Below are 13,294 nucleotides of genomic sequence, written 5' to 3' on the forward strand. Positions count from 1 at the left end.
CTGTATGAGACAATTGACGACTGTCCAGAAGGCCATCTACCGGCTGGTGAAGAGACAGGAGTCCAAGGTCGAACAACCATTCGAGAAGACGGTGGTCCCAGGGGATCTCGTCTACATCAAGGTGTTTCGACGAAAGCGGAACCAACCGAGGCGTGAGGGACCGTACACCGTCGTGAGGGCAACGCCGACCGCAGTCCAGGTCGAGGGCAGCTCAACCTGGTACCATCTGAACCACTGTACCAAGGCTCATGCTGCCACCGTCAATGGGACCAATCAAGATCAACAGGGCAGTAACGTTAAATTAGGAAAACAAGATGTGTATGATAAAGTTGTGTGTGGTAATAAGTTGTTTGATATGGTTGTTACTAGGAGCAGAGCTCGAGAAATCGCAACGGCGGATGGAAATCGCGGGTCCGGAAGTGCAGCCGGGGATCCGAACAGCGGCGCTGCAGTTGCAGACCTTGACGCATGAAAGAGACAGCAGCCCGGTTAAGTGTGACTCTACTGTACAACATGCCAGAACGGTTGAGAATTTGGAAAGTACAAGTACATTTTACCTCATGAAAGGCTCACTGGCCCCAAGGTATAGAAGCTCAAAAGTACCAAAATTAAATTATTATGGGAAAAAAAAAGTGAGATGAGACGAAAACGTGCAAAATGTAATTTGTAAAATATGGTGTCATAAGAAACATGCACTCAAAATATTTTAAAGGGACAGTGTGTATAATTTGACCCCAAGATGTCTCTGCATTGTGTAGTGCAACCGAAATAAGAGTGCTTAACAGGACAAAATACGATGAAAAAAAAAAAAATAAATAAATAAAGAGAGTCGAAGTGCCCAGAAAAAAAAGCACTGTTTTCTTATAATTATTGTGTCATATCCACTGCCTCTAGGTGATGCTCATGTTATGGAAAACTCCAGTAACTCCAGTTTACAGTCACGCTGTCACACCAGCAGTCCCCGTTTTGGATGTAAATTGCTAAAAATACTTTATGAGGAAGCTGATTAAACAATTTAGGTTCACTATCGAGACATTTTTTAATAGAAACTCACAGAAAAAAACTTTAACCCAAAACAAACGTTTTACCTAGAAGCTGTAGCAAAGCAACTCAAACAATTTGATTGGGTAAGTGTTAAGAATAGGCGGGACTATAAACAGGACATGCGCACTTTTACTCCATTGCCCAGCGCCTGTGCTAAAAGTAAATACGTAAGTATCTTCAGTTTTAGGAATATTCGACATTTTCACAATATAACTTTGCTTGCACACAAAACTACTACAGCATTAATACTAGCACTACTAAAGAAATCCTTCAAACATAAAGCCTCAGGTGTACTACAACCTACTTCGAAAATATTACAGAATCTGATTTTGGAGCTATTATAAGATACTACTGCAGAAATTAAATTAAATTAAGTGCAGAACGGACCAGAACTCAATCGCATAACGACCAGTTACTTTTATTTAGCAAAATTGTCCAACACCCAGGGACAAAACAAAACATAAACAGGCTTACAGGCACACAGGAACTCAGACAAGGAATACTCACAAAACAGGCTTTTACTCAGAACGGGCAAGCCCTTAAGAAGGACACACGCAAATTAGACGATCTGCTACAGCCGGTACCCAAGGGGGCGGGGCCAGCCGGTCGCCACGGTGACCATGCTGAACATGACAGAAATACTACATACATGCACTACAGTAACACAGTTGTACCTCTACTTATACGTTTAATTGGTTCTAGCAGTAAATATGGAATAATGAAACTGTTGTAAATCGAAACACGTTATCCAATTGAAATTGATTGAAACGGGATTAATCCGTTCCAAATGCAACCGAACCCTGTTAAATCAACTGCAACTGCCCTGAAGGTATGCTGGTGTTCAGTAAAGGTTCATACATATACACAAAATAAACATGAATTAATATAATGAAATATAACATCATAAATGTAAATGAGAAAAACTGAATGTGTCCCCAGGTCCGTGGCGCCAAAAGTTTGCCCACCCCTGACCTAGAACCATTTTTTTGGGATGATGGACTGGTGGTTAATTGCACTTTTAATGACAGATTTTTTAGGTTCTTTCTAAAAAGCAGAATTTTGGCAAAATTTTGAGCTGTTTATAGGTGATGATGAAATAAGTCAATATATCCTCTATAGAGCGTGCCGTCTCGTTTTGTCTCATGTTATAGTCAGCATAGTTCCATTCCACTCCATTTAGTTATTAATATATCGATACGACAAAACACACACACACACACACACACACACACACTGCTTTCATCTTAATAAAACTGAATCGTCTCCCTTTTTTTTCTTGGTCTGGAAGCAAATCTATCTACTCCTCAAACACTTCATCTCGAAAACATTCAACTTTCTTCTTAAATCTGCGTTCAGGCTCCAAGTCTCTGCACCACACAACACAGTCGGCACAATCACACTCTCATACAGTCCACTCTTAGCATCCATACTCATTCTCTTGTTGTTCATCACTCTCCTCAGAGCACCCAAAACCTTGCTTCCTTGATTAAGTAGAAAGACGTGTATAAATAGTGCAATTCGCAATAGAAGACAAATTTGAACTACTGAAATCCCGAGTATTATGGGATGAGTCAGACAAAAGAGAGACGTGCAACCAGTCGGAGTGCCGACTGAATACCAGAAATCAAATATGTTAACGACAGTACAGATTAAAGTAACGGATAATAAGCCAAACCTTAACAGCTGGTGGACCAATTGGTGGGTCACTCCAGCACCTAAGGTGACGATACAGACGAGAGTGGTAACGACACACCAAAGATCAGAGAAACCTACACCCACGGCAACAACACTGACGAGTGAGATTACAACAGGCCAACGGCCAAAAATGAGTACACTGCCAGTACGTAAAATTCAGGAAAATTGTGTAGGAAAGGAAAAAATAACCAAAACTCAATAATTGTGTAAACGCATGGCTTCAATGTGCACTGACTTAATTAAACTAATTTTTGTGGGCCCCTTTGTCTTGTCAAATGTTTTATGTTTGTTCAATGTTGTAAATGTTTGTATTCTTTCCTGTATTCTTATCTTTCTTGTCTTATATGTTTGTCCAGCGCTGGCGTTTAATCGGCCCACGTAACTAAAAGAAATAACAGAAAAATATCGAAGGGAAAAAAAAATAAAAGGAAAAAATACAGTGCTCATTGAAACGAGAAAAACGTTTTTTAAAGAGTAAGACTGTTTAAAATGTATTGTTTTAGATGGAACCGATAGCACATCTCATAAGGAATCGAAAATTTTGACTTTTTGGGAAATTGGCGTTTCACACGAACGGTGCGCAACGTAATGACCGCGGGCCTATGGAGTTCCCCAAAAATATTTTTTCCGGTCCACAATGTTTTTTGTTTTTCAATTGGAAAACGATAAATTCGGGAGTGAAAAGTTTAGAAAAATTATGTTTCAGTTATTTTAGGTGCGTTAGATTAAGTTAATGCCAGAATAACACCAATAAATGATAAAATAGTAACAAAAAATAAATAAACATATTTCAGTTTACAGTTCAAAATTGGAAAATTAAGGACTGTAAGGACAAGGAAAAATCAAATTGAGTGAATTGGAATAGATTAATTTGAGATAAAAGCATTGTTATACGAAAGTAGTGAAAAAGCGTGGGTAAATACTTTCTTTTCAATGAATATGGAGGAAAAATTTGTTGAGTGGAATACAAATGAGTAACATAACCCGTTGTAGATCAATGCACGTCATTTTCACATTAAGTAGGCGAAGCTAAAATAGTAGATTTAGTTGGTTTGGAAAAGAAATAAAATAAAAATAAGATAAAATTAAGTGAGATGGTTATATGTCAATTTCCCATTTAACTGGTGGGCTAAAAAGCAAGTGTTAGAGGGACATACAAGTGAACGAGGGAAGAAATGTAAAGGGGAAAAGTTAATTAAATGAAATATTTTTGTTGACAATTGGCCGGAGTGAATCTAGATGCCATCGGACAACCGAGAGGAATTCCGGATGAATTTAAAGCTAGGAATGAAATTAAGTCTGGATTGGAATCAATATTTATCTGGATAACTCCGAATAAGACCGCAGAATGGATTAATTACATTTGTTGATTTATTACAACCAACAACGTTTTATTGATTACACTAATGAGGCCTTTAGTACAATAGGAGAACATCATGATTTTTATCTGGCAACATCAACAGTCGGGAAAACCTACACTAGATAATGGAGCACATGCAGGAAGGGACACATACGATGATCTGGACTAAATGAAATATCTAATAGTACTTTCGGTTGACACACAACACACTATAGCGCTAGGAATAATAGCTACAAATATGATGGTTTCTAATTGTGATTCTCTTGTTGGTATGTCACACTGCCGGGGAGTAAGCTGCTGTCTAGGATGGTCAGGATGCATCGTCGCTTCCGGGTTTTGGGCTGCATGGCAATTGCGCGTGATGCCTGCTGGGATGATCTCTCACTCCAACATCTGACTTCACGACACCCGAGGACGAATACGGCAAAGCATGGTCTTCAAAATGTTCACGGGGGTCAGGCCAAAGGCCAATGTGTATACTGTATCACTATCCGATCATGCACTCATATTGAAATGTATCAACGACTATTACCAAAATTTCTTATCACTTATCAGTTCATTTATTCATTTACTGTATTTTCCGCACTATAAGGCGCACCGGGTTAGAGGGCGCACCCCGAAAAAAGTTTTTGGTCCTATTTTTGACATAGATAAGACGCACCGGATTATAAGGCGCTACAATGGGAACGTGGACAAAACAGTCAGATAGTTAAGTCCAACTTATTACCCCCTCAACATTCCGAAAGCTTGCAAAGACGCAAATACGTGTCGAGAACACGTGCGGATGCGGTGTCCGTAAGATGTCACTCAAATGCATCGTTCCATCATTCGTAAGATTAAAGTCTTGGGATTCAAGAAATGCTAACCATTCCTTAGTATCTATTTTCTTTTTCGCTCGCAACTCTACTGTGCATATGACAATAAACACTTGGAATTGAATTTAATTTAAAAATAGACACTCCATTCCATCCATTATCTGCACCGCTTATCACAGAAACATCGAGTTCAGTCTGAAACAAGATACAGGGACAATATAAAACCCGAAGTAGCTCACCGAAGTCGTTGTGTTCATAATAATGTGCAGCCAATGTCCTCTTATATCAGTGAGTGCAGTAAATCCAGGAGAATAAAATATTTACGAATACAGAATAGAAAAAAAATGCTTTCTCTATGCCGTCAGCCACGTGCCATAAACATTCATCTTTTTTGGCCAATTGCAGGCTTTGTGTTGCCGTTTAAGCCAATGCCAGCCTGTAAATGATAAAAAGGATCCGCCCCTTGACCTCCGAATAACTTTAGCCAATAGTGATCGATTCAACTGATGATTGACACATCTTTTTCGGCCAATTGCAGGCTTTGTCTGCCGTTTAAGCCAATGCCAGCCTGTAAATGATAAAAAGGATCCGCCCCTTGACCTCCGAATAACTTTAGCCAATAGTGATCGATTCAAATGATGATTGACACATTGGTTAGCCAATGAAACGCCGGTAAATAAATCCCAGCATACACCGCGTACTACTTGGCGTTCGGGGGAAAATCTAGTCGGCGGCTGCAAGTTAGTTGGAAAACTTTGCAATTTTAAAATTGATCCAGAAATAAGGCGCACTGTATTATAAGGCGCATGGTCAGCTTGTGAAAAAAATAAAGGCTTTTAGGTGCGCCTTATAGTGCGGAAAATATGGTACCTTTATCATGTACCGATCAACCATCGACAGTCTACGTGTATAATCCAGTATGTACGGATAAAGATAAATGAAGGGGGGGTTAGTGCATAAGTCAGGTGTTTGGAGTGTTGGAGGTTTTTGTAATCAAAACATAAATAACAAAAGTTGGAATAATCACAGCACGCTGACCGCCAGGATTTTATTTTTATTTTCGATTCGGGTAATTCTGTCCGTGTAGCTATGATTTAAGATATTTTACCACTACCCTGTATTGATTTTTCGATTTTAATTTCCGTTCAATGTGGGAGATAAACTCCCAAAGGGGGGATATGTTGTAGAAAATAAACTTGCATTTGTAGAATAGATTTGCATACATTTAGAAAGAAATGTAGAAAGACTTGCTTACAGTTGTGAGAAATGTTGTTTACATCTCGGGAAAGTCTCGAAGGACGAATTAGTTTCAACAATCCTCCTCACAGGAGGACAACAGATAACGGTGAAGGGCAAGGTGACATAAACTGGCGTAAACTCAAAAACATGTCCTAATAAGGGTACGACAGCATCTTCCTTGCGAGAAAAACAAATTCCAAAGATGTTACGTGAGGACCGGGCCGCCTCTTGGGTTGTACTCAATTGAAGCTATAAAAGCGTTGTTATGTCTAAAGTTCTCTGAGTTCTTTGGGATGATGCAATAAAGAACCTCCCTCTCATGGCAGCCTGCATTTGTTGAACCACGTATGAGAAGACTTAATCAATGTACATTGTTACAAAGAATGACAATACAAAGGAAATTATTATTATTATTAATTATCGAACCTGCATTTTCTCCAACACCACTGGAAACAACTGGACATTTAAGTTGTAGAAATCTGGAGGCTTGCCTTACTGAGATTCAAAGATGGATGTCACTTAACTTTTTACGCCTTAACCCAGAAAAAACTGAAATGTTGATTATTGGTCCAGCTCACTGTCGTCAGTAGTTTTCAAACACTACCCTGAACCTTGACAAATGTAATATCACTCATAGTGACTCGGTCAAAAATGTAGGTGTTATATTTGATCCAAATCTGTCGTTTCAGTTACACGTGAAAAATATTACTAGAATAGCTTTCTACCACCTCCGTAATATTGCGAAGACTCGTTCGATGCTGTCCCAATCAGATGCAGAGGTTTTAATTCATGCGTTTATTACTTCTCGGCTTGATTACGGTAATCTATTGCTTTCTGGTCTCCCGATTTCTAGCATTAAAAGTTTGCAGCTGGTTCAGAATGCGGCAGCTAGACTTTTGACTAAGACCAAAAAGTTTGAGCATATTACTCCTGTATTGGCCAACTTGCACCGGCTCCCACTCCACTTAAGATGTGGTTTTAAGGTTCTCTTATTAACATATAAATGTTTGCATGGGCTTGCACCCTCTTATCTCTCTGATTTGATTTCCCCTTATGTTCCTGCACGGAGTCTGCGCTCGGAAAATGCCGGTCTACTTGTGACTCCGAGAGCCAAGAAGTCTGCAGGCTCGAGAGCGTTCTCCATCCGGGCCCCCCGGGTGTTATGGAACGCCCTGCCTCCGGAGATAAGATCTGCAACCTCAACGGAAGTTTTTAAATCGAGGCTTAAGACACACTTCTATTCCAAAGCTTATGATTGATGCCCACCGCATATTCTGTTTTGTCCTGTCTTTTTCCGACTGCCTGCCTGGCTGATACGAAGGAGAAGGACGATTTGAGAGGAGTCAGCGGACCAGCGTCTGACCTGAAGCATGTCAACCCCTGCATTTATAAGATGGCAGAGATGGGAAGCTGCGTCGTGGCCGTCATAGACTTTCTGAACTAGTTTACAGGCTGGGGGCGTCGTTGGTGTCATGCTTTTTCCGGACATCTTCAACATCTTACCTAATGTTTACTATTCTGTGTACAGTAATGCTAATTGTAATTCACCCTGGTCAATCCTGGAAGGGGGATTACCACGTGTGAGGTCCTTTCTCAAGGTTTCTCTTTTTTCCTCACACTGAGGTTTTTGAGTTGTTCCTTGCCCGCATGCGGGTTTAGGATCAGGTAATTGTGCAATTTTGTAATAGTAATCCTGTGCAGTCCTTAGAGACATTTTTGTGATCAAGGGCTATATAAATAAATGTGACTTGACTTACTGACGATAAGCGGTGCAGATAATGGGTAGATAGATAGTTCACCAATCCAGCATGTCTGTTTGTGATTGAGAGAGAGCACAAAAAGCACGCTAATGCTAGAGTGGAAGTGATTAGCTGTTACCATAACATTAGTTTGTCAATCTGGCTCTAAAAGAGGAGTGCAAACACTTTTTAATTTTCGAGCTCCGTTGAAATTCCGTTGCGCTTTTTGTTTTAAGTTAATTTAAGTCAATTAGTTGTATTGTATTTTATTTATTTAGAGTATCAGGGAGCTATTTAAGTTTTTATGTAGGTTTTATACGAGTGGCTTTCACAGCAAATTATATCGGCTCCAAATATCGGTTATCGGCCTTTTCAGAATACTAATAGTTGGTATTGGCCTTGTGAAACCCATTTCGGTTGATCTCTAGTTAATTCATGTTTTGCAGAATGTTTGTAGCTCAAATTTGTCCCAAAATTGGTCCAAAAATTCCAGTTAAAACCAAGGCAGGAAAAAAACCCATTACACATAGGAAAGGTCACTATTTTTCCAATAAAATATTTATTTCATGAACTAACTTGTTGCTTTTTGGGTGCAGCTCCAGATAGTAAAACAACCAAACGCACAAACACAGTTACATTAAAAAAATGAAAGCAAAAACAACAATAAAAATTAAATTGACCAAAATTATCAAACAAACAAGAACAGTTTACGCCACAAGATACTTTATCACTCATTTTACTTTATATTTTTTTTACTTTTGCAGTGTCATCCATAAAAAAACATTCACCCTCCTGTTGTCTCCGGGTCAAAATGACCCGCCCTTGTATTATAAAATCGCACCAAAGTCACCTAAATTATATATTATAAAATTTGAATTTCTTGACCTTCCCTAAATTGTCCCTAAAAGTAGAAATGAAATGATGTTTTATACAGATTTCTATGTAAGCTGTTCAATAAAGGTTACAAAAACAGTCTTCGGGTCAAAATGACCCAAGAGCTAAATATCGAAATCCAGGTCTCCAATCACAAGGCTGTGAATTTGCATCCAGTGGTACAAATGCTTATTGGTTGAATGGGTTGTTATAGTGAAGAAAATAAGTATTTGAACACCCTGCTATTTTGCTATTTCTCCCACTCAAAAATCAAGGAGGGGTCTGAAATTTTTATTGTTGGTGCATGTCCACTGTGAGACAGATAAACTAAAAAGAAAAATCCGGAAATCACAATGCATAATTTTTTTAACGATTTATTTGAGTGATATAGCTGCAAATAAGTATTTGAACACCTGCAAAAATGAATGTTAATATTTGGTACAGTAGCCTTTGTTTGCTCCCCCCAAGGTTGTGCACTGAGCCCCCTGCTTTTCACCCTCTACAGCTCCGACTGCTCACCGACCCACCCCACAAACACTATCATTAAGTTCGCTGACGATACCACCTTGATCGGCCTCATCGCTGAAGGGGACGAGGCGGCATACAGGGATGAGGTTGAGTCACTTTCAACGTGGTGTTCGGAAAACCACCTCATATTGAACACCACAAGAACAAAAGAACTGATTCTGGATTTCAGAAGGAATGGCAGGAATCCAGCACCACTCATCATAAAAGGGGACTGTGTAGAGAGAGTCCACTCGTTCAAATTCCTGGGCGTGCACATCTCCGACGACCTCTCCTGGTCTGCAAACACCAGAGCGGTGGTAGGGAAGGCCCAGCAGCGACTGCACTTCCTGAGATTGCTCAGGAAAAATAACCTAAAACAGCAGCTGCAGGTGTCCTTCTACAAAGCCACAGTGGAGAGCATCCTAACATACTGCATCACGGTGTGGTATGCTGGGTGCACAGCAGCAGACAGGAAAAAGCTCCAGAGGATCATCAAAACAGCCCAGAGAATCGTCGGCTGCTCTCTGCCCAGTCTGGAGGACATTGCCTGCTCTCGCTACCTCAGCAGAGCAGAAAACATCATCAAGGACTTTTCTCACCCCGGCCACCATCTCTTCGACCTGCTGCCTTCCGGCAAGCGCTACAGGTCACACAAAGCAAAAACGAACAGACTCAGAGACAGTTTCTTCCCCACAGCCATTACCACCCTAAACAGACACCGCACAAAAAACTGAAAACTGTTGCAAAAAACTACCTCACACGTATGTAAAATGGTACTCACGTACATGCTGTCTGCACTATGTTTGTTCACTGCTCAAACAGACACCGCACAAAAAAAAAACAACTTAAAACTCGTGCCAACACTACCTCATACGAATATAATGTTACTCATGTCTTGTTCTTGCACATGTCGACTGCACTACGTTCAATGCTCAAATTGCACAATGTCTGACCATTTCCTGTTTCATGCTGACTATTTTTGCACTATGATGACTTTGCACCAAATGCAATATTGCACAACCGTTACGATACCGACGTTATCACGACAACCCTGTATGTAACATCCCACATGCCGACATTTCTTGTGTAAATACCATGTAAATTATAACTATAGCCTTATCCCCCTTGTCTTATAACATTATCTTCTCTGTTCCTTTATCTTCTTGCTCATACCTCACTATGAATGTGTAAAACTGGAGTGTCATGCCCAATTTCGTTGTCACAATATAATAATAATAATAATAATAATAATTTCCTTGTATTGTCATTCTGTGTAACAATGTACACAGAACGAAATGTCGATTGCACCTGACCCGTTGTAGCGAGCCGATGCAGCCGCAGCCAACAGAGGGCGCCGCCGACCACTTTTTAAGTCTTAGGAATGACTCGGCCGGGGCGCGAACCCGAACCTCCCAGTCTCAAAGCGGGCGCCTTACCATCTAGGCTACTGAGCTGGTATGTTAGCCCATTTGTAACAATGACAATAAAGGTATATTCTATTCTTCTATTCTATTCTAAATACAGAGGTCAAACGTTCCCTGTCGTTTTTCACCAGGTTTGCACACACTGCAGGAGGGATCTTGGCCCTCTCCTCCACATAGATCTTCTCTGGATCAGTCAGGTTCCTGGGCTGTTGCTGAAAAACACGGAGTTTAATCTAATTCCAAAGACTTTTGATTTGGTTCAGGTCAGGAGATTGGCTGGGCCTGAGCCTTGATATGCGCCTTACGGAGCCACTCTTTGGTTTTCCCTGCTGTGTGCTTCAGGTCATCGTCGTGTTGGAAGACCTAGCCACGAACCATCTTTAACGCTCTGAGGGAAAGAGGCTGGTCCCCAAAATCTCACAATACACGGCACCAGTCATCTTCTCTTTAATGCGGTGCATTCGTCCTGTCCCATGAGCAGAAAAGCACCCCCATGCTTCAAGGTAGGGATGGTGTTCTTCGGATTGTACTCATTTTTCAAGTACTTATTTTCTTCACTGTATATTTCATATTTTCGTATTGTATTGCACTAGTTTGTATTGTCTTAATTTTTTCACTGGATGAAAAAAAGTCAGAGGAAATAATGTAAAAAATTGGATTTTTTCCCTTTTTTTTAAGCTGAATAAATAAAAGTGAAGAGCTATAACTGTATCGCACATATTGTGATGGACACTTTGTTTCTTTAAACAATATGAAATTTGGTGTTTAAAATTTAATTCATCTGCTTATATTGGGGGTTTTGTGACGACGGGTCATTTTGACCCGCAAGGCACGGGGGTGTTAACAGAAAATGAGGACAACAGGAAGGTGAAATGATACAAATAATACAGAAAAAAAGGCATACAATAATGTAAGAACAAATAATGCTTAGAATTAGCCAAATGTGATCAAAGTAATTTAGATGTGCCTTCCACGTCATTGCTTCAACAATACCTTGAACTGTGATCGCTGTAGAAATGCTGAAACATGAAACCGGATCAATCTTTGTCCATCCGAAGAAGATACTCAGCCTTGACACAAAAGAAAACAATCGATTTTACAATGTAAAACAAAATGTAAACAGAGCTAGTCAATAAAACTGCGATACCTCTAGACATGATTGTTCCCGGATGGAGCTCATATCTAGAACTTCTCCTACCTGATCCGAAATAACTTAAAACCGATGATTGCGTTCCCGGCCCCCCCAGAAGCATTCAGAGGTAAACCCCAAATACCTATAAAACGCATCTTCTTGGTCACTAAAACACATTCTAATAGGTTTTTTTTTATTATTGGATGAGTGAGAAAGAGTTTTCATGGGATGCCAGTTCCTTATTTGGACTCACTTTTGTATTGACTATTACATCATTGTCGCCAATCATGTGTCTGTTCTTTGACACCCACACCCTTTAGGGCTGATCTGATCTCTATAATCATGAAGATTTGATAAAAAGAGAGTGCTCAGAGGAGTACGTTAGGAATGGATGGAATTTTTCCTATTTAAGAGCTCTCCTCCTGACCCTCCTTGCAAGTTCAAAATCTATTGATGTGTTACCGCCTTATTTTGAGCGTCTACTAAGGTTTAAACTTATAAAAATCAAATAGCAAGAGATTTGAAAAATACAGTTGCAATAATAAAGAGTATAATATAACCTATAAGTATAATAACTTCATGGCCACCGAGCTGGTTAGTTATAAAATGATAACATCAATTCTCGTAACTTGGATTTTCTCTCGTACGTCGGGCAAGACGTCTTGTATCTCGAATATCTTATCTCGAGCATAGTTTCCTGATACGAAATGACTGAAAACCAATTAATCCGATCCCTGTGCCCCAAAAGTATCCAAGTTACTACTAAAGAGCAGTAAAACTCATCTTCAAAGTCACTGAAAACACATTCAAATAGTAAGTGATGATAAAAAATACAGAAGGAATATAAATAATATGCTAATACAATGACTTAAATAATCGCAACTTTCTTTCGAAAGTCAGGCAAGATTTTTGTTTTACTTTTTGCTATCCCGTATCTCGTGCGAATTTTCCTGATACAAAATGACTGATAACCAATTAATCCGTTCCCGGTCCCCCAAAAGCACCCAAGTTACCCCAAAGAGCGATAGATTTCGTCTTCCAGGCCACTGAAAACACATTCAGATGGTAAGTGAAGATAAAAATACAGTAGAAAGATGGGATGAGATTACGGAATAATGACTTCAATTTTCATAACTCTGATTCTCTCTCGTATGTTGGGCAAGAATGACATCTCACATCTGTAATTTCTCGTATCTCGAGCGAATTGTCCTTATACGAAATGACTAAAAACCAATTAATCCGTTCCCGGTCCCCCAAAAACACCCAAGTTAACCCTAAAGAGCTATAAAACTCGTCTTCCAGGTCACTGAAAATACATTCAAGTAGTAAGTGAAGATAAAAAATACAGTTGGAAGACAAATGGGATAAGATTATGGAATTATAGAAACCGGAGCCATATCCCCCTAGTGGGAGGTGGCTAGAGTCAAGAACACATTCACATTTCTGGCTCTTTCTGAGAGATTGAT

The 13,294-nt window shown here is 39.8% G+C and overlaps 1 protein-coding gene across 3 annotated transcripts in view; it reads right to left on the bottom strand.

The window, feature by feature from the left end:
• LOC148346502 (adenylate kinase 7-like) overlaps positions 1–13,294 on the bottom strand; it is a 50,519-nt gene that overhangs the window by 22,868 nt on the left and 14,357 nt on the right. For 2 of the 3 annotated variants that reach the window (XM_088324530.1, XM_088324531.1), the window contains exon 17: positions 11,690–11,766. In XM_088324530.1, coding sequence (XP_088180656.1) covers positions 11,734–11,766 — 33 coding nt within the window. In that variant the 3' untranslated portion in view covers positions 11,690–11,733. Of the gene's footprint in view, positions 1–10,794; positions 11,767–13,294 lie in introns of those variants that run through there. The other variant, XM_088324532.1, reaches the window with a different exon arrangement.

Source organism: Urocampus carinirostris, chromosome 20, assembly GCF_059441175.1.
Source record: "Urocampus carinirostris isolate Australia breed hairy pipefish chromosome 20, RoL_Ucar_1.0, whole genome shotgun sequence".
Classification (NCBI taxonomy): Eukaryota; Metazoa; Chordata; class Actinopteri; order Syngnathiformes; family Syngnathidae; genus Urocampus; species Urocampus carinirostris.